General features: G+C 40.7%; 2 protein-coding genes across 2 annotated transcripts; both read left to right on the top strand.

Annotated features, from left to right (window-relative positions):
- Positions 1-1,437: 1,437 nt before the first annotated feature.
- On the top strand, positions 1,438-11,154 carry LOC139733084 (UDP-glucuronosyltransferase 2C1-like). The gene is made up of 5 exons (XM_071643926.1): positions 1,438-2,295; positions 3,974-4,160; positions 4,675-4,897; positions 5,527-5,664; positions 10,845-11,154. Exons 1-5 carry the CDS (start codon positions 1,438-1,440, stop codon positions 11,152-11,154), a joined length of 1,716 nt encoding a protein of 571 aa, XP_071500027.1.
- Positions 11,155-16,154: 5,000 nt separating this feature from the next.
- Positions 16,155-19,706, top strand: LOC139733083 (UDP-glucuronosyltransferase 2A2-like). Its single transcript, XM_071643925.1, has 4 exons — positions 16,155-16,976; positions 17,905-18,091; positions 18,576-18,798; positions 19,424-19,706. The coding sequence occupies exons 1-4, from the start codon at positions 16,155-16,157 to the stop codon at positions 19,704-19,706; spliced, it is 1,515 nt and encodes a 504-aa protein (XP_071500026.1).
- Positions 19,707-22,314: the final 2,608 nt, after the last annotated feature.

Raw genomic sequence — 22,314 nt, 5'->3', positions numbered from 1 at the left:
CAGATGTCTTTATAATGTATAACCTTTTGTATTCGAGAGAGGGTCATTTAGATTTACTGTTTTGAAGCGTCTTTACATGGCACACACCAGAGGCTGCATGCAGAAAGTAATCGGACGATGTATTTTGGCATTGTATACTTTATTCATATCACGTATGTGAAAGATATCGACCACTGCTATCTGAGCAATGATAAAACAAACACAAGAAATTGGTTTTCATATGTACGTAGCGCATTCCCATTTTCTTGGTCCTCGAAGCAAATCATAACACATGTCCGCTAATGTCATCTGATTCATTGGTTTAACCCGCTTCTCCTTTGTCTTTGACGTGGGGTATACACAGACAGTGTCATGGTTGACCAGACCCAACATACCCCGAGTCCCCCCCCCCCCCCCCCCAAAAAAAAAGAGAAAAAAAGACAGGAGTCCTTAATAAGTAGATTGTCGAAGTCTTTCACTACTCTGCGATTAGACCAGGGAGGCGCTTTCTCTCACCTCCGTGATTAGACTTTGCCTAGCGTTGTTCATTTAATCTGGGAGGTGACCAGTCTGCATGTACTTTCATACACTCAACAACGCTTATCGGTTAGGCTGTTGCCTACCTTTTGTATTCTCGTCTTTTTCCAAGTTCAATGAACAAGAAAACCATATTATCGGCTTTGGACGTTTTGTTGGTCTCAAATCCTGAAAGCTGAAGCTTATAGGTAGTCGTTGTCAGGTTAGTCTTATCTCAGGGTACGCATTCACGCCTCTCGCTTCTTCAGATAAACGTTATTTGTCATCAGAATGTTGTGCGTAACTCACTGTTACGATAAAGAATTTATTAATGACCATGACAACAACGAGCGATGTCGCTTTCGGATCGCTCGTGCGATCTTTCGCAATTTTCTTGATGTTGTTTGGATGAGTGGTCTTTTGTTTCAATCAGTCTTTGTGCCTCCCCCTCTCCTTCCTCTTCCTCTCTTGACTGCACCACAAAAGACTGGTAAACTGGCCATTATCATGTAGTAGATGCATACTAATGAGGACGTGAAACAGATGACTTGGCGTGTTTTATGAGCACATTCAAAGGAGCTCTTTAATCCAACTGAAGGAACCCAATCATGTCATTGACAAGCTTACGATGGGTATTACGTGATGGTGTTTTCTTCTTTTTCTTCTTAAATCTTCTTCGATCAGGAGAGTCTGTCGAATCAATTTCCTAAATGAAAGGAAGATTTGCTCGCCAGACGTGTTTTGCTGTCGTGAAACACAGCGGGTTGCCTGCAAGTGCGTGATATATCACGATAGAATCATTTAACTTATGCTTCCGAATGTGATTGCCCAGCGTACCAAGACTACCAACATTAAGGGTTGTACGAATACGAAACAGTGTTTTGCTCAGTTCGGTGCATACGGTGGTCGTCGACCTAGGCAAGTCCTGCCCGAAGAATAGTCATGAATTACCTGGTAGTCTTTCTCGTCATTTCTGTAGCAATAGGTTGTCTCGAATCCGTGGCGAATGGCGCCAATATCTTGATATACTCTGGGAGTATAGGGGGTAGCCATCTGGCCTCGGCTTCGTTTCTTGGAAAGGAGCTGGTAAGACGTGGTCACCGAGTTACTTTCCTCGTGAGCGTCGAACAAGCTCACGAGGCCGGAGATCCGCGCTACGCGGAAAGCACTTTTATTCTTCATAACGTCAGCAGTTCACACGGGGACATTGCTTCGAAAATCACACATTTAGCTGCCATGTCCTTCAACATCGGCCAGACTCAAGCCACCTATCGCCTGTACGAGTGGGGTGTGAGACAGACCGTCGAACACTGTCGGTGTATTCTCCATGACAGCATGGAAGACTTGCGGAAGGCCGAGTTAGACCTGGTGATATTCGATATGAGTTTAGGACAATGCGCGGCTGTTGTAGCAGCCAAACTTGGTGTAAAGTACATGGGACTTGTGCTCCTAGCTACACCTCCTTTGGTCACCCATTTATCCATGGGAAACCCGTTTCTGCCTTCCATCATGCCTCTTTCCATGTCTGGCTTACCACACAGCATGACATTTGCGCAACGCGTGCGGAACATGTTGAGCTGGATGATTTCTCAGGGCGTTCTTGCGCCTCGATACATACGGGAAATGAACAAGATGCTCCGAGAAGCTGGCATCTCGAAGGAACGTTTTCCGGACGTCCTGCGAAACACCGAACTCGTTTTGTCAAGTACCCATCCTGCTGTGGACTACCCCCTTCACAGGACACCAAACATCATCTCGGTTGGAGGCCTTTCTGCCAGACCCGCACAAGCACTTGAAAAGGTTAGTACCAAAATAACTTATTTTCCAACAGACGATGGTGAAGTTATGGCAACAACAAAAGGCTAGGTCCCTGTATAGAGAAGACGATTATCAGGCTAATGACTATAGGGTTGTAACTCCATTGCTTAACGCCCGGTCACACAGCGCTTTGCGGCTTAATCACGGCCAAACACGTCAAAAAGTGGTCTCCCGTGAAGCAGACGATGTTGTTCGCGTTGATGTCGAGTTTCAGACGAGCTACGGTCGATTTATAGACGTGGCAGGACGCGGGGAAAATCGGAACGGCGTCGGACGCGGTAAAAAGTTTTGAACTGCTCAAAATTTTATTCCGCGGACAACCACGGGTGACACACGTGGTACAGACGTGCAACACACGTGAAACACACGTGATAATCCGTGTTCCGGCTGTGATTAAAACTTGGTGAGACGCGGTAAGACGCGAAAGTTTAGCGGTCTGTCACGGGCAGAGCACGGTCATCTGACGCGTGTTACGCGTTGGTATCACGGGAAATGGCGTGTGTTTAGCAGCTTATCACTGACAAATGAATTTTTCCGCGTACATACACGTGGCTGGACGTGGTTAGCCGTGCTTAGGTAGTGCTTCAGCAGTGGAACAGCCGCCAACGGCCATACCCCGTACAAAGCACGGCCAAACCAAAATTTGACCAACAATTACCACTTACGACCACGTCCACCAGATTTTCATAACTTTTTGTACCGGTACGTGATTTAGACGTGGAGTGCTGTGTGACCGGGGCTTATTTAATCAAGCTGTCTGTCATCGCTGATTGAATGGTGGTGAAATGCCAACAGTGGATATCTGCCACCATCTTTCATTTTGATCGTGATTTTTTTTCTATTCACAGAATATTGAATATCAAATGCGTCATTATCTTGAAAATTGACCGTACAAAATGTAACGCTGAATAGAATGTTTTGTAGGAATGATATCCTGAACACCTACATAATTATTGTAATTAACAGCTCACATCCTATATGAACAACAATAATGGTAGGGCTCTCTGGTAGAGCAGTGGCAGCACTGGAGAGTGTACCCTGGATGAAGACCTTATTATTATAATTATAGCTTCAACCTACTATGTACCATGTGAAAGGAGGTGAGTTCTGTTACTGATTGCTTGCACAACCTATGCTTGAACACACTGATACGTAGGCAACGGAGAGTATTGCTTAAAGTTGTTGCAGTCTGTCATGCCAAAGGTTTAGTCTATTAAAAAAAAAAGTCTTATTCCGAAAGTTTGTAAATGCGAAACGATATCGTTACTCCCAAGGTTCGCTTATCCAAAAATGGAAGAGTGTTTATTAATCCGAACATTTTGTAGCGTTGTTCTGAAGGTTCGTTAACCCTATAGTGAAATGAAGATCGTTCTTCCGAATTCTCAATAGTCCGAACATCTACGTACACGGGATTGGATTTGCATGTTTAAAAACAAAGACCCTTCTGAATAACGAACATCACCAATTTTTTTATGCAGTACATTTGGAATCATACGATTTGTGCTGTTTTCTTCCGACAGGGATCAACATTAATTTTGAGAAGAAAAAGTAATTTGTGTGGTGTTTCTTTTTTGTCTTCTCCTCCTCCTCCTCCTCCTCCTTCTTCTTCTTCTTCTTCGTCTTCTTCTTCTTCATTTTCGTCTTCTTCTTCCCTGTTAAGGATCTGGAAGACTTTGTCCAGAGCTCTGGAGATCACGGTCTCGTCATATTTACGCTTGGTTCCTATCTGTCCGTCGTCATACCCGACATCGTCCGGGTCTTTGTCGATGTCTTCGCTGAGGTTGAGCAGAAGGTCGTCTGGCACATCGATGACTCTGCGTTCGACATTTATAACATCACAATGCCTCGTAATGTCCGGACGTTGCCATGGTTACCACAAAATGATCTTCTTGGTAATTTGTAATTATTATGACGCTCATTTCTTCTGTCGAAACTCTGGCTCGAGTGTGTTAGAGGCCACGCTATACGTTAACGTTTAATAGGCCTTCGTTTTCTGCAGGATATGGCACTCGTAAGATCTCATAGTTTCTTCTCTAACGGATGTACACACATGTACTATAAACAAAGAGCGTAATACAGAACTGGATAGTTTCTAACCATATTGTCGCTTTAGAATTTTCCATTTTCAAACATACTTTATCTATTTTCATGTTAAGAAATAATTTCTGCTATGTGTTTGCGAACTGTTGTCATCTACTCAAATGACCACGGTCAAGACATTTTTTTCTTCCTGGGGGAGGGAGAGGGGCAACAACGGTATCGCCGTCCGTTTTGCTAAAAACCACAGCTAGGAAGATCGATTATTCCATGCAGAAGAAGTGAAGAATCCTCCTAATCCTTCCTCACGATCCGACTCGACAGGTCATAACAAAACTCGCCTGCTGATCTACCACGGGGGCAACAACGGGCTCTACGAAGCAATGTACCATGGGGTACCTCTCGTCGTCATGCCACTGATGACGGACGGCTTGGACACTGCAACTCGCGTACTGGAGCGCGGCATCGGACAAGTCATCGACGTCACAGTCAACTTCAACAAGGAAGCCATTCTCCAGTGCATTCGAGAGGTCATCCACAACAATACGTACGTTTTCTTGCTGTCTATATTGCGATACTGTTAATACGAGTCGACTCCTATGATTCCGTACAAATCAAAACATTGATAGAACGTACTTGTATTTCGTTGCACTTTACAAGTTACCTCCATTCGTCATGTTCATAGTTGATGCTGTGAACGGAATCATGTTCACGAGGCACTGCAGTCTCAAATGTATTGACATCACAATATGTACACAACTTTGAATAAACTAGTAGTAGGCCTATGAGTGCTATGCAAGATTGATGAGAGTATACAGTGTTGCTATCTACACGATATTCGTTTTGGTACGGTCGTATAAGTCAAAAGTATATAGGCCCTAAGCAAAATTGTATTTTCGTTCACAATATTTCCTTTATTACAATGTCGCATTGATTTTGTATAACTGTGTGCATGTGAATTTCTTGTTATGTGTATAGGCCTAATCGCAGTTTGTTGTCTTTGTTGTTGGAAATTAAAATACCTTGTAAATGAAATGAAATGAAAGATGCTATGGCTTTTAAAAACATGTCGCGATTTTCTTTCTTCTGCATAATTTGTTGATGTCAATCAACGTTGCGTTTATGTCTTTGCTATAGTGTAGATTATTTACATTTATCTCATTTCTGTTCCCACAGGTACAGAGAGCGAGCAGTGAGGCTTTCCGAGATTTTACGTGATCAGAAAGCGCAACCCGTAGAAATGGCTGCTAACTGGGTTGAACATGTGATGAGCTATGGCGGAGGATACCTGAGGCCTGCTACACACAGCCTTAGGTACTGGCAACTCATAGGTCTGGATGTGATCGCGTTCTTCATGCTGATTGGACTAACATTTGTCTACGTCATATACAAAATTCTGCGCATGTGCGTGGAACGGATCCATTGCATCCATCAAAGATCTAAACTGAAACCTGAGTGAATACGGATGAGATTTTAATCTGAGTTGATTCGACATAAATATATTGCGTCCTCTTGATCGCCAGTGTGTAGTCAATATGATCTTGACCAGACTCTAATAGGGCCTTCTTTGAATGATACAGAAAACAAAAATCGAGGTGTTCACCCCAAAATTCCGGGCAGTCCAGAATTCCTAACATCTCTTTCCATTGATACAGAATAGATGTTATCGTGTGTATTCCATTCCATCTTTTATCTCATTTTACTACAGGACTCAACACTATCTCCCTTCATTTGTGGCCTGAAAAGAAATGCAGTTTCGTGAAGTAAAAAAACAAAACAAAACATAAAACAAAACAAAAACATTACAATACGTTTTGAATCTTGTTGTAGTTCCCCGATCAGGCCAACGTTGATGTCGAGTCCTGCCATATACAATACGTCCCCAAAAATTACAATCGGAATTTCCCCATTAGTAGCTTTTAAGATAATCAGACGATCTAAATGCCATTTCAGGGTATGAAACTGTAACTTGTAACCTACATCTTGCAGGAAAACCCACTCATTTTGGTTCAGTGGTCATGGGGAAATGTGGGTCTTTGTAAAGCATTTCATGGGTCCGTTTCTTCCATGTTTAGCACTTGAATGAAAATATTTTGCTTACAACTGTTAGAGCAACTGTCAAATGAATTCATATTCTTTGCATAACTTATCAATATGTAAATATATAAATATGTAAATATTATTGTATTGTTCATCCTATAAAGAAAACAGGAGAAAAAAGGTAGAACAGAAATATAAATCCAAATGGAGGAAGAGCTCAATCCAGTCTTTCATGAGTTGATGATTTATGTTCACACCTTACCAATGTTTTGCAAAACTAAAAAATGTGCTTCCCTTTTTATGTAGTTCATTATTCATTTTGTTAGTTGAAACTCTTGGGTTGAAGCTAAAAAGGAAATAAGCAGTCATCTTTTAAATGGAAACCTTTTTTTTTTCTTTTTTTTGTGCGAGGACACAATAAACAACTTCGGCGTGTTTGTGAGCACAATGAATGGACAACGCATCTCCTTCAAAACTGGGAGGGAAGGGAATTCTGACATACTTTACAAAGATCCCTATTTCTATGTGACCACTGCAAAGCAAATCGAATGGGGTTTTCTGTAAGATGTAGACAATGAGATACAGTTGCATACCTCAAATGGCATTTTGAGTGATTTACCGTCTTTAAAGTTAATGTTGCAGAAAGTCCGATTGTAATTTTGGGGAGATATACGGTAATATATGCATGTGTGTGGTTTTGTGTGTGCGTGTGCTTGTGTATATGAGAAAATGCGCAATATAAGTAGAAAACAATCGTAAAGTTTGAGGGAAATCGGATAATCCTTTCAATAGTTGTGACTTTTTAAAGTTTCGGTGCCACAATTCGTAACGTCACTCATGGACATTGTTATGAACAAAAATATAAACAGAATTCCATAGGATTTTATCTTTTTAACTGATAAGTTCACATTCCGTCCTCTTGATATTGAAATGTATAATTCCTTTGTTTTGTTTTTAATGAGTCGAATCTTTTTAATTATGTAGAAAAAAAAAACAGTTTGGTGCCAGGCGTTGTTGTGTCCTTTTATCTGTGATTGAGAAATTGATTGAGCGTGATGTAATTTGAACAAATAAATGCGGAAAGTTATATTCACTGTTAATTGCTCCTTATTTCAATGTACGTATTAATGATGTTTGCATAAAAGAACTGTGGTTTGCATTAGGTTTAGTCCTGTGGAATACTTATTGATGACAGATTCATGCTAATCACGCATATCCACGATTTCCACTGATATATAATATATAATATATATATATATATATATATATATATATATATATATATTACAAACATGCTTCTTCGACTTTTTACAATGGATTTTAATTTCCGTTGTTTAATCTGATGGCTTGGTTGGGACTACGGAACTTCAACACCGAATTCTGAAATTCATTAGTTATGCAAATTTATGCAAATGTATGAAAAATTTTCAGAAATTGATGGAAATGAAGCATCTTCTTCATTAAACAGTGGATTTTGATTCTGATTGTTTTATCTGATAGGGCTTGATTGGGACAACCAGAGTTCAACACAGAATTTTGAAATTCATTAATTTATGCATATTTTTGCATTTTTAAAGAAATTTACAAACATGCTTCTCCGACTTTTACAATGGATTTTGATTTTCGTTGTTTTATCTGATGGCTTGGTTGGGACTACGAAACTTCAACACCGAATTCTGAAATTAATCAATTATGCAAATTTATGCAAATGTATGAAACATTTTCAGAAATTAATGGAAATGATACATCTTCATTAGACAGTGGATTTTGATTCTGGTTGTTTTATCTGATGGTAACCTAGTCGGGACTACCAAGCTTCAACACAGAATTCTGAAATTAATTAATTATGCCTAGACCAAGTGACCAAGTGTCTCTCATGAGCTCGATGAAGACCCCTTCCCCTGGGGAAAATAAATGATCCAAAAGATTGGTTTCACTCATGGGCGACGCTACAATTGGCAGGGGCGTTTACTCCTGGTCAAATGATAAAAACAAAACAAGTGGAGGAGAAAAGGAAAAAAGGGAAAACGAAGAGGGTGGAGAAAGAGACGCCTGTTCATTTAATGCTTCAATAAATTCACTTATGAGTCATCTTCATTCTACACAAACTATATCACAGAAGATAATTCATACCCACCCCCTAGTACGCGTACGACGGCCTTATGTGAGAAACAAAAACAATTTTTGCATTTTCTCTGATTTATTGCTATATGTCGTTACCATGACAACGCAGTACCCATCCTTTAACGAATGTGTCTTGTACATCTTCACTCCAAGACCAAAGTGCGTGCCAACTATCGTGAGCATTTGGCAAAAATTAAGGAAGTAATTTAATCTGCAAGATTTTGTCATAGTTTGTTGCGATGATATACTGTTACCATGGCAACACACTAACCATCATATTTTAACAAAAGGCCCAGGGGGCTAGCCGCTAACCCGAGTAACGAAGTCAATACACTTGACGCAATTTCCCTGCAAATTAAGGCCCCTTCTCCCTTTCGCTAGGAGAACCCCCCCCCCAAAAAAAAACAACAACAACAACAAAACAAACATACAAAGAACGTTGGGTCCTTCTACCAAAAGGATGATTCCTAGCAATTTTGGATGAAATCTGCCCTTTGGTTCTGAAGAAGATAGAAATGTTATTCTCTTCTCCTCCCCCTTGTTTGTTCCCCCTCCCAACTTTCACCCCTCTAGGAACCCAAGGGGGCCATCTTAGATATTGCCATGAACAGCTTATATTCCTCATCTATAAAGGTGTCTACATGTATAAAATATGCCTTTTTCCCTTAGGCCCCCCCCCCCCCCCAAGGGGGTGCACTTGACCCACACTTATTTACAACTTTGGGACACTATCCCCTAAGAATGATCCTCACCAAGTTTGTCTGAAATCCGCCCACTGGTTCTGAAGAAGATGAAAGTGTGCTTTCCCCCTTGCCCCCCCCCCCCCCCGGTCTCCAAGGGGGATACCCTAGGTATTCCCATAAACAAATTATATTCTTCAGCTATAAAGATATCCACGTACAACATATCTTGAGAGTAATGCTTTTTGCTCTGGAGCACAAAGGGGAGGGGGCTCCCCATGGGGGCCACATGCCCAACATGAACAACCTTAGGACCCAACCCCCAAAGGATAATCCCCACCAAGTTTGGTTGAAATTTGTCCACTGGTTCTGAAGAAGAAGATGAAAATGTGTTTTCCCCCCTTGTCCCCAACCCCTCAAACGTTCACCCCCTCTAGGGCCCAAGGGGGCCATCTTGGGTCTTGCCATAAACAAGCTACATTCTTCATATATAAAGGTAGGCCCTATACATACAACATACTAGACTGTACTGCTTTTGGGTTTGGAGAAGAAGATTTTTAAAGTTTACCCCTTTTCCCCTTGGGGGCCCTCCCCCTGGGCCCCATTGGGACCACATACTCCACATGAGCAACTTTGGGTCCTTACCCCCTAAGGATGATTCCCACCAAGTTTGGTTGAAATCTGCCTACCGGTTCTGGAAGAGAAGATGAAAATGTAAACACCTTTGTATGCATAACGCATGCACGACTCACGGCGCAAGACCTACGACGGACGGCGGACGGCGGACGGCGGACGAAAAGCGATCGCAATAGCTCACTCGAGCCTTCGGCTCGGGTGAGCTAAAAAAGTGCCTTGCCTGTCTTTACTGCAGGCATGACCATATAACCTTAACTCCTTGACCGTATGATAACTCTCAAGCCTATCCATAGGTTTTTAGTTCAGTTACAAAAATGTGCAGGCAAATCCACTTTTAACTGCACATTATGGTAACAGTTGATCCCGTCAGGTATAGGTGCACTATTAATCGGCACATTTTAGTAACAAACTTCTTTTACCAAAATGTGCCGTAACACAGTTACGGCACATTTTTGCAAATTGCACACTTTGGTAATTTACCAAAATGTGCAATTTACCAAAATGTGCCGTAACAAACCTCATTGTGTGCGTCAAGTCGAGTGATGGCGCGATCCCAAATAGATGCGTAAGGCAGCGAGGTGTACGTAGCAGCTGCGTCTGCGGAAAACAAAAATAAAACAAAAATGCAAAAGCAAACAAACAAACAAACCTTAAGCAACGTTTACACTTTGGCGAGTTGGAGTCGCGAGTCGTGCGCGAGCTGTGCGAGCTCCAACTCGCGTTAACTCGCACAAACTCGCGCGAAATATAATCTTTTTTTCTGGAATTTGCATGAATGATATAAGACTCAACGCCGAGTTCACTACGCTCGCTGTACGAGTGAACCGAGCTCGAAACGAGACATACCGAGCTTAGTATGAGTTGCAGTGACCTTTATACGACTTAAAGCGAGCTTTAAACGAGTTGTCAAGATTTTATTACGAGTAATAAGAGTTTTATACGATCGAGGGGCGGGAAATGCACATTTTTGGCGCTCAAAGATGGATGCCAGAAGCATTTCCGCTCTGCTTGAAGAAGAAGAGACCCTGATCTTCTGCACGATTGGTGCGACCCTGTTGTCAAGGAGGCGCCGCAGAAAAAGAGATTCTCAAGAGAGGACCAAAATGCTTCAAAGGAGGTTTTGGACAAGACCCTGGTTGTTGAGGAGGCCAAAGTACGGACACTATATGAGACGCTGATGGCGGAGTTAGCTGGTGAAGACCTGGGCGGTCTTGCGGGGGGAGATGACAAGGCGAAAGAAGACCCTCGTAGATCTCTGACCTCATCTGCTCGCTGGAGGAGCTACAACATAATAAAAGGATACCAGTCACTTCAATACTCATAAGGGTACATCGTTTATATTTCACCATGTTACACAAAACTATTAAGTTATTGAGCAGTTAACCAGGAATTATACGGTATCACGAAATTATCTCGAGAGTACTGGAAAAAAAATCACAGTTATAATCACAGTCTCAAACATATTTTGAGATCTTGAGATTAATGACACACTTTACTGTTCCTTTTCTTTAATACAGAACAATGTTCATTATCATAATGTTTAATCACCTATTAATGTATCCCAGAAAAACCCCAAGAACTGAATAATTTTAGTAATACTTTTGTGCGTTATTTTAATTCATGTTAGTGTATGGGACAATGCCTGATCAAAATTTTTGTTCACTGCAACACTTAGTGTTCAAAGCTTGTTTTAATATCGAGTGTTAAAATGTACTTGCGAACCTTTATTCCTTAACATCTGCCATATTAATTCAAACATAATTATGTAGGTGGATATATACAAAACTACAATATCAGCGAAATTGAGAACAGTTTGAAATTCACATGTTAAAAGTAAGTAACTCCTTTATAACATTGAGATTAAATATTTTCAATTACTCGGATACAACTGGTTGACGAAAATGTAAATTTGAAGAAATGCCTATGGTGAAAGCATGCATATAATTTTACTTTGACGGAGTTAACTCAAACAAATAAGGTTTCTGTATGGTCGAGATGAAATGTCCAAATCGCAATTTACGTGTTTAATCTCTTGTTTTGATGTTAGAGGTAATACATGTATTTAACATTATGTTCAGTTAAAAAAATGAGCTGCATGTCAAAGTGCTTTCAGAATATATGTTTGGATGTAAAAGTTAACATTAAACATAATTATGCTTCACAGTAAGCATTCTGTCCTTCCAGAGTGAAAACCTAAAACTTCACCTCATGGACAACTGTACTGGAATTATTATTCTAGCAGATGATAATTACAATTTTCATTAAAAAAATCTGGGCTGCATGTCCTTACATGTTTTCAGAATATATGTTTTGAACCTTTGAAAAAATTATGCTTCACAGGAATCATTTAGTGCTTCAAAAGGTGAAAACCTAAAACTTCACCCCACTGTTCTGGAATTATTATTGTAGCAGATAATGATAAAAAAAAATATAACATCTTGGTAGTGAATGTGTGTCGTTCGTTATTTTCATATTCTTGGTTGTTTTAATCAATCTGAACATAATTAGACAGGCCATGCAGCTCATTTTAAGAATATTTTTAAAAATCGATCAACCACAATGTTGCAGTGGCCTTAATGTACGTGTTGAGTATCCTTTTCACCGGTTTTATATCATGGCGTTATCATGATAAACACACGAACGGAGTTTTACCCTCTAACAATATGGTGGATTAGTCATTTTGTTATTCGTGCATGTACTTGTATTAAAAAATAACTGTTCATAAAATACATGTATTACTCGATCCGTACTGTCTTTTCTTAACAACAATTCACATTCACCTTTTCCAGCAGTTCTCTGTCCTTGGCTTCTTCAGAGGCCACCTTGGGGGTTGTACACCTCCCTTTCATTTTGCCCTTGCCCTTGCCAACAATTGATAAGTTGGTGTAAGAGGAACCAGCTTCATTGTCTGCTGGGGGTCATCAGCTTCTTGGGTGGTCTGGTCATTCTCACTGCTGTCATCATGCCCATCAGTCTCAGTATCCTGGTCGGGGGAAGAGTATTTAATTCGTCTTCTCTTGGTTGGGATGCTACTTGTCCCTTAGAGGTCTGCAAAAAATAAATAAATCACTCGATCAACATCTTTTACAGGAAAGACGCACGATGGCGATTTCTATATTTTGTTTAAATGTAGCTTATTACAGATCTTAATAAAATCAAATGCATATTTACCCTTCCCAATGTTCTCCCTTTCATCCTCACAATATGTCCCTCCAGGACGCGGAATGTATTGAGAATCCACTGATCTCTCTTACTGCATAAGGTGTGTCTCTGGTCCCCTTTCCAGACTTTGGGTTCGTCAGACGGCTGTACTGTGTCCTCATAGACTTGAGGAAATTGTTCAGCTGTTCAACTGAAAAAAAATCGAACACTGGGAATTTAGATCACAGAAATTAATGGAAAGAAACAAACAACTTTATTAAATTCTTGTTTCTCATACAGTGAAGAATATAGCTAGCTAACGGGATAAACGAACTGTGGGGGTCAAAATTTTCAGGACTAAATATTATGCATGTCGTGTTGTCAGTTGTTTACAGGATTTTCGATAATTATGGCAATCATAATCATAGTAGTAATCATGGTAATGAATTCAACAAAATATATTTAGCGAAACTCCGTTTTGCCGCCACAGCCCCCCCCCCCATAAATAATAGATATTAATATTCATCTTCACTTACCGGAGCACACCGGATCGTATACTCCTTGGCCTTCTCTTCGATTAGCCTTGTCTTCTTTGCAGTATCCTTGTACGACTTTAGTCGCCTGTTATACAGACAATCGTGATATCTGTACCACTCTGTTTATTCTACTTCTTGCTCTTCAGTGAATGTGTATGCAGTGAGGTGTTTTTTCGTCTCTTCGGGGTGGACTTCTTGTTTGGGGTGGACTTCTTTGTTCTTTTTTTTTCCGTCTTCCCTGGGGTGCCAGACGGAGAACCTCGCGAGTGGAGAAAAATGGGTTCATTTTCCTCCCAACCAGTTCGACAGGCGAGGCCTGATGCTCAGTAGTTTGAGCTTGGACCTGGTCTAGTTTGGTGTCTTGTTCTTTTACCTGTCTCTCATGCTCGTCATTGATCTCCTCTTCCGTCTCCATTCTCTCTTCCTGCACTTCTTCTACTTCTACCCTTGTTTGAATGACATTATTCTTTCGGTGTTTAACTACCTGAATGGCCACAACTCTTGGATCTCTTGGGTCGGGGCATATTCCTCTCCTATTTTTGCTAGTTGTAATAATACAGTGACAATGGCCGTTTTAAAAGTACGTGTACATGCGTGGGTCGATTAAAATGTGCTCTCGTTTTAAAACATATATGGAAAAATATAGAACACTGGATATTTATTATTCAGCTGGCATGTCAATACGCACTTGCAACGCAATCTGACTAAACTCATACGAAACTCGCTGTAACTCGGGGTGCTCGATCTGAACTCTCGCTAATCTCGCGGGCACCTCTCCTTCACTCGTAATACGATCGCAGTGCTCGTATCTCGCTCTAGTAAACTCGGAATGCACTCGCGTATACTCAAATATGGCGAGTTATTACGAGTTATTACGAGTTTATCTCGAGCTTCTTTCGAGTTATTGCGAGTACCGCGAGTATATAACGAGTCTAGCTGAGTTCAGCACGAGTTACAGCGAGTTAGCAAAAATTTTGAACATGTTCAAAAATTTTGGGACTGCTCACGACTTCAAGGAGAGTTGTCCCGAGCTTGAACGAGCTTCGCCGAGCCATGCCGAGTTGTCGCGAGTTATCCCGAGTTACATGGTGAGCTTAACGCGAGTTATCGCGAGTGCCTCATTTTGGCAACTCGCCTTAACTCGCCATAGCTCGCCATGTCAACTCGCCAAAGTGTAAATGCTGCTTTAAGGTGAGACTAGCTACCAAGCGACAGATTGTTTTATACTTTTATTCGAGAGAGGAACATTGGGAGTTACTGTAAAGTGTTTTGACATGGCACACACCAAAGGCCGCAGAAAGTAATCGGAGGAAATATTATTTTGTCATTGCATGCTCGAACTATTCATAACAGGTAAGTTAAAGAATTCGACCACTGCTACGTAAGCGATGACAAAACATGCACAAGAAATTGGTTTTCCTATACAGTGTCATGTATAGCGCCTTCCCATCCTCGAAGAAAATCTTAACACGTGTCCGCTAATGTCATCTGATTCATTGGTTTAGCCCACTTCTCCCTTGTCTTTGACGTGGGGTAGACAGTGTCATGGTTGACCAGACCCAACATACCCTGAGTTCCCCCCCCCCCCCCCAAAAAAAAGAGAAAAAAAAGAGAGAGGGTTCCCTATCATAAAGTAGATTGTCGAAGTCTTTCATTGTCTAGCCACTCTTCGATTAGACTTCATTGAAATTATACGTCTGTAATCTACATATGCTGTATTTTCATACATTCAACAATGCTTATCGATGAACAAAGGCTGTTGCCTACCTTTTGTATTCCCATCCTTTGTCAAAGTTCAATGAAAAAGAAAACTGTTTCACCGGCATTGAACGTTTTGTTGGTCTCAAATCCTGAAAGCTGAAGCTTATAGGTAGTCGTTGTCGGGTTAGTCATATCTCAGGGTAGGCCTACGCATTCACGCCTCTCGCTTCTTCAGTCAAACGTAATTTATCATCAAAATATTGTGTGTAACTCGCTGTTACGATAAAGAATTTGATAATGATCATAACAACAACGAGCGGTATCGCTTTCGGATCGCTCATGCGATCTTTCGCAATTTTCTTGGTGTTGTTTGGATGATGAATAATTGTAGTTTATTGTGTTGTTCCTTTTTTTCAATCAGCCTTTGTGCCCTCCCCCTCCTCTTCCTCCCTTGACTGCACCACAAAAGATTGGTGGAGTGGCATCGATATCATCAACATATTAGTGCATATTAGTGAGGTCGTGAAACAGATGACTTGGCGTGTTTTATGTGCACATTCAAAGGAGCTCTTTATAACTCCAACTGTAGGAACCCAATATATGCCAGTGACAAGCTTACGACGGGTACTACGTGAAGGTGCTTTTCTTCTTCTTCATCAGGAGAGTCTGTCGAATCAATTTCCTTGAAAGGACGATTTGCTCCAGACGTGTTTTGCTGTCGTTAAACATAAGCAGCGGTTTACCTGCAAGTGTGTGATATCTCACAATAGAATCATTTAATGTATGCTTCCAGCGCTGATTGCCCCGCGTACCAAGACATTAAGGGTCGTACGAATACGAAACAGTGTTTTGCTCAGTTCGGTCAATACGGTGGTCGTCGACCTAGGCAAGCCCTACCCAAAGAATCGTCATGAATTACCTGGTAGTCCTCGTAATTTCTGTAGCAATGCTAGGTAGTCTCGAATCCGTGGCGAATGGCGCCAATATCTTGATATACTCTGGGAGTTCAGGGGGTAGCCATCTGGCCACGGCTTCGTTTCTTGGAAAGGAGCTGGTAAGACGTGGTCACCGAGTTACTTTCCTCGTGAGCGTCGAGCAAGCTCGCGAGGCTGGAGATCCGCGCTACGCGGGAAGCACTTTTATTATTCATAACGTCAGCCGTGCACACGAGAACCTTGCTTCGAAAATCACACATTTCGCAGCCATGTCCTTCAACATCGGCCAGACTCAAGTCACCTATCGCCTGTACGAGTGGGGTGTGAGACAGACCATCGAACACTGTCGGTGTATTCTCCACGACAGCATGGAAGACTTGCGGAAGGCCGACTTAGACCTGGTAATATTCGATATGACTGTAGGCCAATGCGCGACTGTTGTAGCAGCCAAACTTGGTGTAAAGTACATGGGACTTACGCTCCTAGCTACCGCTCCTTTCGTCACCCACTTTCCCATGGGAAACCCGTTTCTACCTTCCATCATGCCCCTTTCCATGTCTGGCTTACCGCACAGCATGACTTTCACGCAACGCTTGCGAAACACGTTGAGCTTGATGATTTCTCAGGGCGTCCTTGCGCCTGGTTACATACGGGACTTGAACAAGATGCTTCGAGAAGCTGGCATCTCAGACGAACGTTTTCCGGACGTCCTGCGAAATATCGAACTCGTTTTGACAAATACCCATCCTGCTGTGGACTACCCCCATCACAGGACACCAAACATCATCTCGGTTGGAGGCCTTTCTACCAGACCCGCACAAGCACTTGAAAAGGTTGGTACCAAACATTTCCCAACAGACAATGGCGAAAAGTTATGATGATAACAAAAGGCAATAAGTCCATGTATGGAGATAGACAGCTAAGGCTAAAGTGATGACTATGGATGACTCCATTCCTTATTCAGCTACCTGTCATCGCCGATCGATTAGTGGGATGAAACGTCAGTATTGGATACCTGCACTGTATGAGGATTAGATTTTAAGTATGATTAGACTTTTCCTATTCACAGATTATTGAATATCTAATACTTAATTGTCTTGAATAGGCCTATCGGCAGTACAAAAATATAACGCTGAATAGAATGTTTTGTCGGAATTATATATCGAATCTGAACACCTCGGTATATGGTAATCGTTAAATGAACAGTTCACATTGTTGAAGAAAAACTTCAAATGTATACCATGCAAGGATCCGAGGTGATTTCTTTTAATGATTGCTTGCAACAGATACAAAACGTATCGATAGGCCTACATAGGCAACGAAGCGTATTGTTTAGAATTGTCGCAGTTTTTCATGCCAACGGTTCGTTGTATTCTGAAAATGAACAACAGGTCGTTATTCCGAATGTTTGTGAACCCCAAGACGAAATAAGGTTCGTAATTTTGAAGGTCCGTTAGTCCGAAAATGCAAAAGGGTTCGTTAATACGAACATGAAATAAGGTTCGTTATTCCTAAGGTGCGTTAATCCGCAAATAAATACAGATCCATACTCCGAACATCTAGGTATTTGTTTCGGAATAAAGAACCTTCGAAAAAATAAAAAAAACGAACATCACCTTTTTCTTCAAGTAGGCCTTAATCATCATTTCGCATAATAAGATTTGTGCTGTTCTCTTCCAACAGGGATCGACATTAATTTTGGAAAAAAAAAATGTGCAGTGTTTCTTAATTCTTCTTCTTTCTTTCCTTTTCCCTTCTAAGGATCTGGAGGACTTTGTCCAGAGCTCTGGAGATCACGGTCTCGTCATTTTCACGCTTGGTTCGTATCTGTCCGTGGTCATACCCGACATCGTCCGGATCTTTGTCGATGTCTTCGCCGAAATTGAGCAGAAGGTCGTCTGGCACATCGATGACTCGGAGTTCGACATTTATAACATCACAATGCCTCGTAATGTCCGGACGTTGCCATGGTTACCACAAAATGATCTTCTTGGTAATTTGTCATTATCATGACGCTCATTTCTTCTGTCGAAACTCTGGCTCGAGTGTGTTCGAGGTTAGGCCTTCGTTTTCTGCAGGATATGACTCTCGTAAGATTTTATAGTTTCTTCTCTAACGGACGTACACAATCGTACTATTAACAAAGTAGTTTCAAAAACTATTGTTGCTCTACAAGTTACCATTTTCAAACAAACTTTATCTACTTTTATGGAAAGAAATAATTGTTGTTACATGTTTGGAAACTGCTGTCATCTATTAAAGTAACCACGGTCAAGAAATTATTGGGGGTTTTTTTCCTGAATGGGGGGGGGGGGCAACGATGGTATATTACCGTCCATTTTGCTTTAAAAAAAAAACAAAGCTAAGAATATTATGCCATGCAAACGAAGTGAAGAATCCTCCTACTCCGTCCTCACGATCCGACTCGACAGGTCATAACAAAACTCGTCTGCTGATCTACCACGGGGGCAACAACGGTCTCTACGAAGCAATCTACCACGGGGTACCTCTCATTGTCATGCCACTGATGACGGACGGCTTGGACACCGCAACTCGCGTGCTAGATCGCGGCATCGGACAGGTCATCGACGTCACGGTCGACTTCAACAAGGAAGTGGTTCTCCAGTGCATTCGAGAGGTCATCCACAACAATACGTACGTTTTCTTGCTATCCATATTCTGATACTGATAATTTATATACGAGTCCACTCATGATAATCCAGTACGAATTAGAACATTGATTGGCGCGAGTGCTTTTTAGCACTATGGAAGCTATATACCTCCATTCATGTTCATAGCGGATCCTTCTGAACGGATTCCTGTTCACTAAGCAGTCCCAAATATATTGAAATCGCAATGTGTACACAGCTGCGATGAACTACGAGAAATATGTAGTGTTGAGAGTACACAATTTTGCTCTCTACACAACATTGTACAGTGTTACTATTCACACAATATTTATTTCGGTACAGTCGTATAAGTCACAAGTATATAGACACAAATTGTGTTTCCGTTCCCAGTGGTTTCCTTTATCGCAATGTCGTGTTGATTTTGTATACCTGCATGTGTTCTTGTAAATAATTGCGTATTTGTTTTTTGTTGGAAATTATTGGATGAGAGTGAATGAAATGAAATGAAATGAAATGAAAGATGTTATGGCTTTAAAAAAATATGCCGCGATTTTCATTTGTCTGCATAATTTGCTGTTGTCCATTAACGTACGTTTGTGCTTTCGCTATAGTATAGTTTATTGACATTTATCTCCTTTCCGTTTTCACAGGTACAGAGAGCGAGCAGAGAGGCTTTCCGAGATTTTGCGTGATCAGAAAGTGCAACCCGTAGAAAAGGCTGCCAACTGGGTTGAACACGTGGTGAGTTATGGCGGAGGATACCTGAAGCCTGCTACACACAGCCTTACGTACTGGCAACTCATAGGTCTGGATGTGATCGCGTTCTTCATGCTGATTGGACTAACATTTGTCTACGTCATATACAAAATTCTTCGCATGTGCGGGGAACGGATCCATCGCATCCATCAAAGATCTAAACTGAAACCTGAGTGAATACGGATGAGAGTTTAATCTGAGTTGATTCGATTTAGATAAATGGCGTCGTCTTAATCGCCAGTAGTCAATAATCATCTTGACCACACCCTACTAGGGCCCGCCTTTGAATGATACAGAAAACAAAAATCGGGTTGTTCAGCCCAGAATTCCTGACATCCTTTTGCAGTCTTTCAGTTGATTCAGTACAGACGTGATCGTGGCTATATTCCATTTCATCGTTTATATCTCGATTATAACTACAGGGCTCAACACTATCTCTCTACTCAGGTGATGGCCCGAAAAACGAAATGCAATTTCCCGTAATGGAAAGAAACATTCCAATACATTTTGAATCTTGTATAGTTGTTAAGGTCGAGCTCTGCCATATACAGTATGTCAAAGAAAAAGTACATTCGGACTTTCTGCATTGATAACTTTCAAAATAATCATACAATCTGAGTGCTATTTTAGGGTCCATAACCATAACTTGTACCTACACCTTGCAAGAAACCCTATTCAGTTCGGTTCACCGGTCACGGATAAATTTGAATCTGTGCAAAGCATGTCATGGAACCGTTCCTTCCAAGTTTAGTACATGTACTTGAATGAAAATATTTTGCTTACAATTGCCAGAGCGACTAACAAATGAATTCATATTCTGTGCATATATCATTACAGGGCGGATCCCAGGAATTCTGTAAAGGGAAGCCGCCTTTAGAAAATTAAAGGGGGCGCACGAGCCTCCCCCATTTTTTCTTTTTATTTCTTTTGTTTTAACAAAAAATAAAGAGGGGCGCCCCCTCTGGATCCGCCACTGCATGTGAATATCAGACATGCTGGACAAAGATCCCTATTTCCCCGTGACCATTGAAACAAATGGAATGTCATTTTCTGTCAGATGTAGGTAATAATAGACAGTTTCATGCCTTGAAATTGCATTTGGTTGATTGTCTTTAAAGTTAATGTTGCAGAGTCCGATTGTAATTTTGGGGAGATATTCGGTAATAATTATATGCATGTGTGTGGTTTTGTGAGTGCGTGTGAAAGGTGAGTAAATGCGGCAATATTTTATTTTGAAATATATCACTTTTAGATCTAGGTCGGAGAGGGAAATTCCTACTTTCCAGAAAATTTATAACAGAATGATAAGATTTCGGAATGAAGAAAAAGAAATTGCTCTAAAAAGAAATAAGTTGGGATTACATTTGCTGAAATGGGAAAATGTTTCTGAAACAAGGGCCTAAGTATTCTGTTTTCTTTAGTATTTATCATTGGTGAAGGCAATATTATGTGTTATTGGCCGCGCGCGGGGATGGGTAAGCTGTTGCTGGCAAAAAGTTTATATTGATTTTATCAGCAGCCATGAGTTTGATGAGTTGTTTGACGAATTTGGAGCAGTGCTTGCGTGCGGGCGGATGCTGCTTTTATGCATACGGTCCATTACGTTTTACGTATCAACATTTGGAAGTCGTTTCATCAGGAAGGAGGGTGGTATCGGTTCGGGTGTGTGTGTGTGTGTGTGTGTGGGTGTGGGTGTGTGGGTGTGTATGTGTGTATATGTGTCGGTGTGTGTGTATGTGTGGGTGTGAGTGTGGGTGTAGCTTAGGTTTTGGTGAATCGGGGTTGGTGGGATGGGGATTTGATTTGAAGAAGGATAGTTATAGATTGTATGAAAGATATTGGTGTGATTTAATATTTAGGATAGATGTAGATTTGTTTTGGTTGGGAGGGAAAGGGTTGGTTGGGGTTTTTTCATGAATGATTTCATTCTATAGATTTGTATAATGTATTATTGGATTTTTTTATGTATATGCCCTTGTAAGTGAGAATGAGTTACATGAGTCAATATATTCAAGGGATATAGGTTGGGTACATGTCAATACTTTCTTGTGAAGAAATGGTCAGTAGGGTTGGTTTATAATCAAGTTATTGATTTTGAAGAGAGATTATTTGCAGTATAAATTGACAAATGGATTTGTTTGTGTTTTGAATTGCATTTGTACCGTTTTTGTTCATGTTACACCCATAATGGGTTAATTTATGAATGATTTGAATGAAATCAATAAACATCAAGGAAAAACAAAAACAAAATATCAAGTAGAACACAATAGTAAAGTTTGAGGGAAATCATACAATCCTTTTAATAGCTATGACTTTTTAAAGTTTCCGTGCTACATTTCGTGACGTCATTCATGGACAGTGATGTAAACAAAATATGAATAGAATTCCATAAGATTTTATCCTTTTTTTAATGATAAGTTCACATTCACTCCTCTTGATACAGAAATGTATAATTCCCCTGTTTTCTGAAATAGGTGAGCCAAATGCTTTTTAATTCTGTAAAAAAGAAAACAGTTTGGTGTTAGGCGTTGTTGTGTCCTTTTATCTGTGATTGAAAAATTGACTGAGCGAGATATAATTCAAATGAATAAATGTGGAAAATTATATTCACTGTAATCGCTCCTTATTTCAATGTACTTGTATTAATGATGTTTGCATAAAAGAATTTCGTTTGCATGGGGTTTAGTCCTTTGGAATACTTATTGATGACAGATTCATTGTATCACGCACATACAAAATTTGCACTAATATCTTATATATATATATATATATATATATATATATA

This window comes from Diadema antillarum, unplaced genomic scaffold (assembly GCF_040938485.1).
Source record: "Diadema antillarum isolate AM-2024a unplaced genomic scaffold, OU_Dant_1.0 seq00000460_RagTag, whole genome shotgun sequence".
Taxonomy (NCBI): Eukaryota; Metazoa; Echinodermata; class Echinoidea; order Diadematoida; family Diadematidae; genus Diadema; species Diadema antillarum.
Note: the sequence above shows the minus strand (reverse complement) of the source record. Positions and strands in the feature narration are given on the sequence as shown.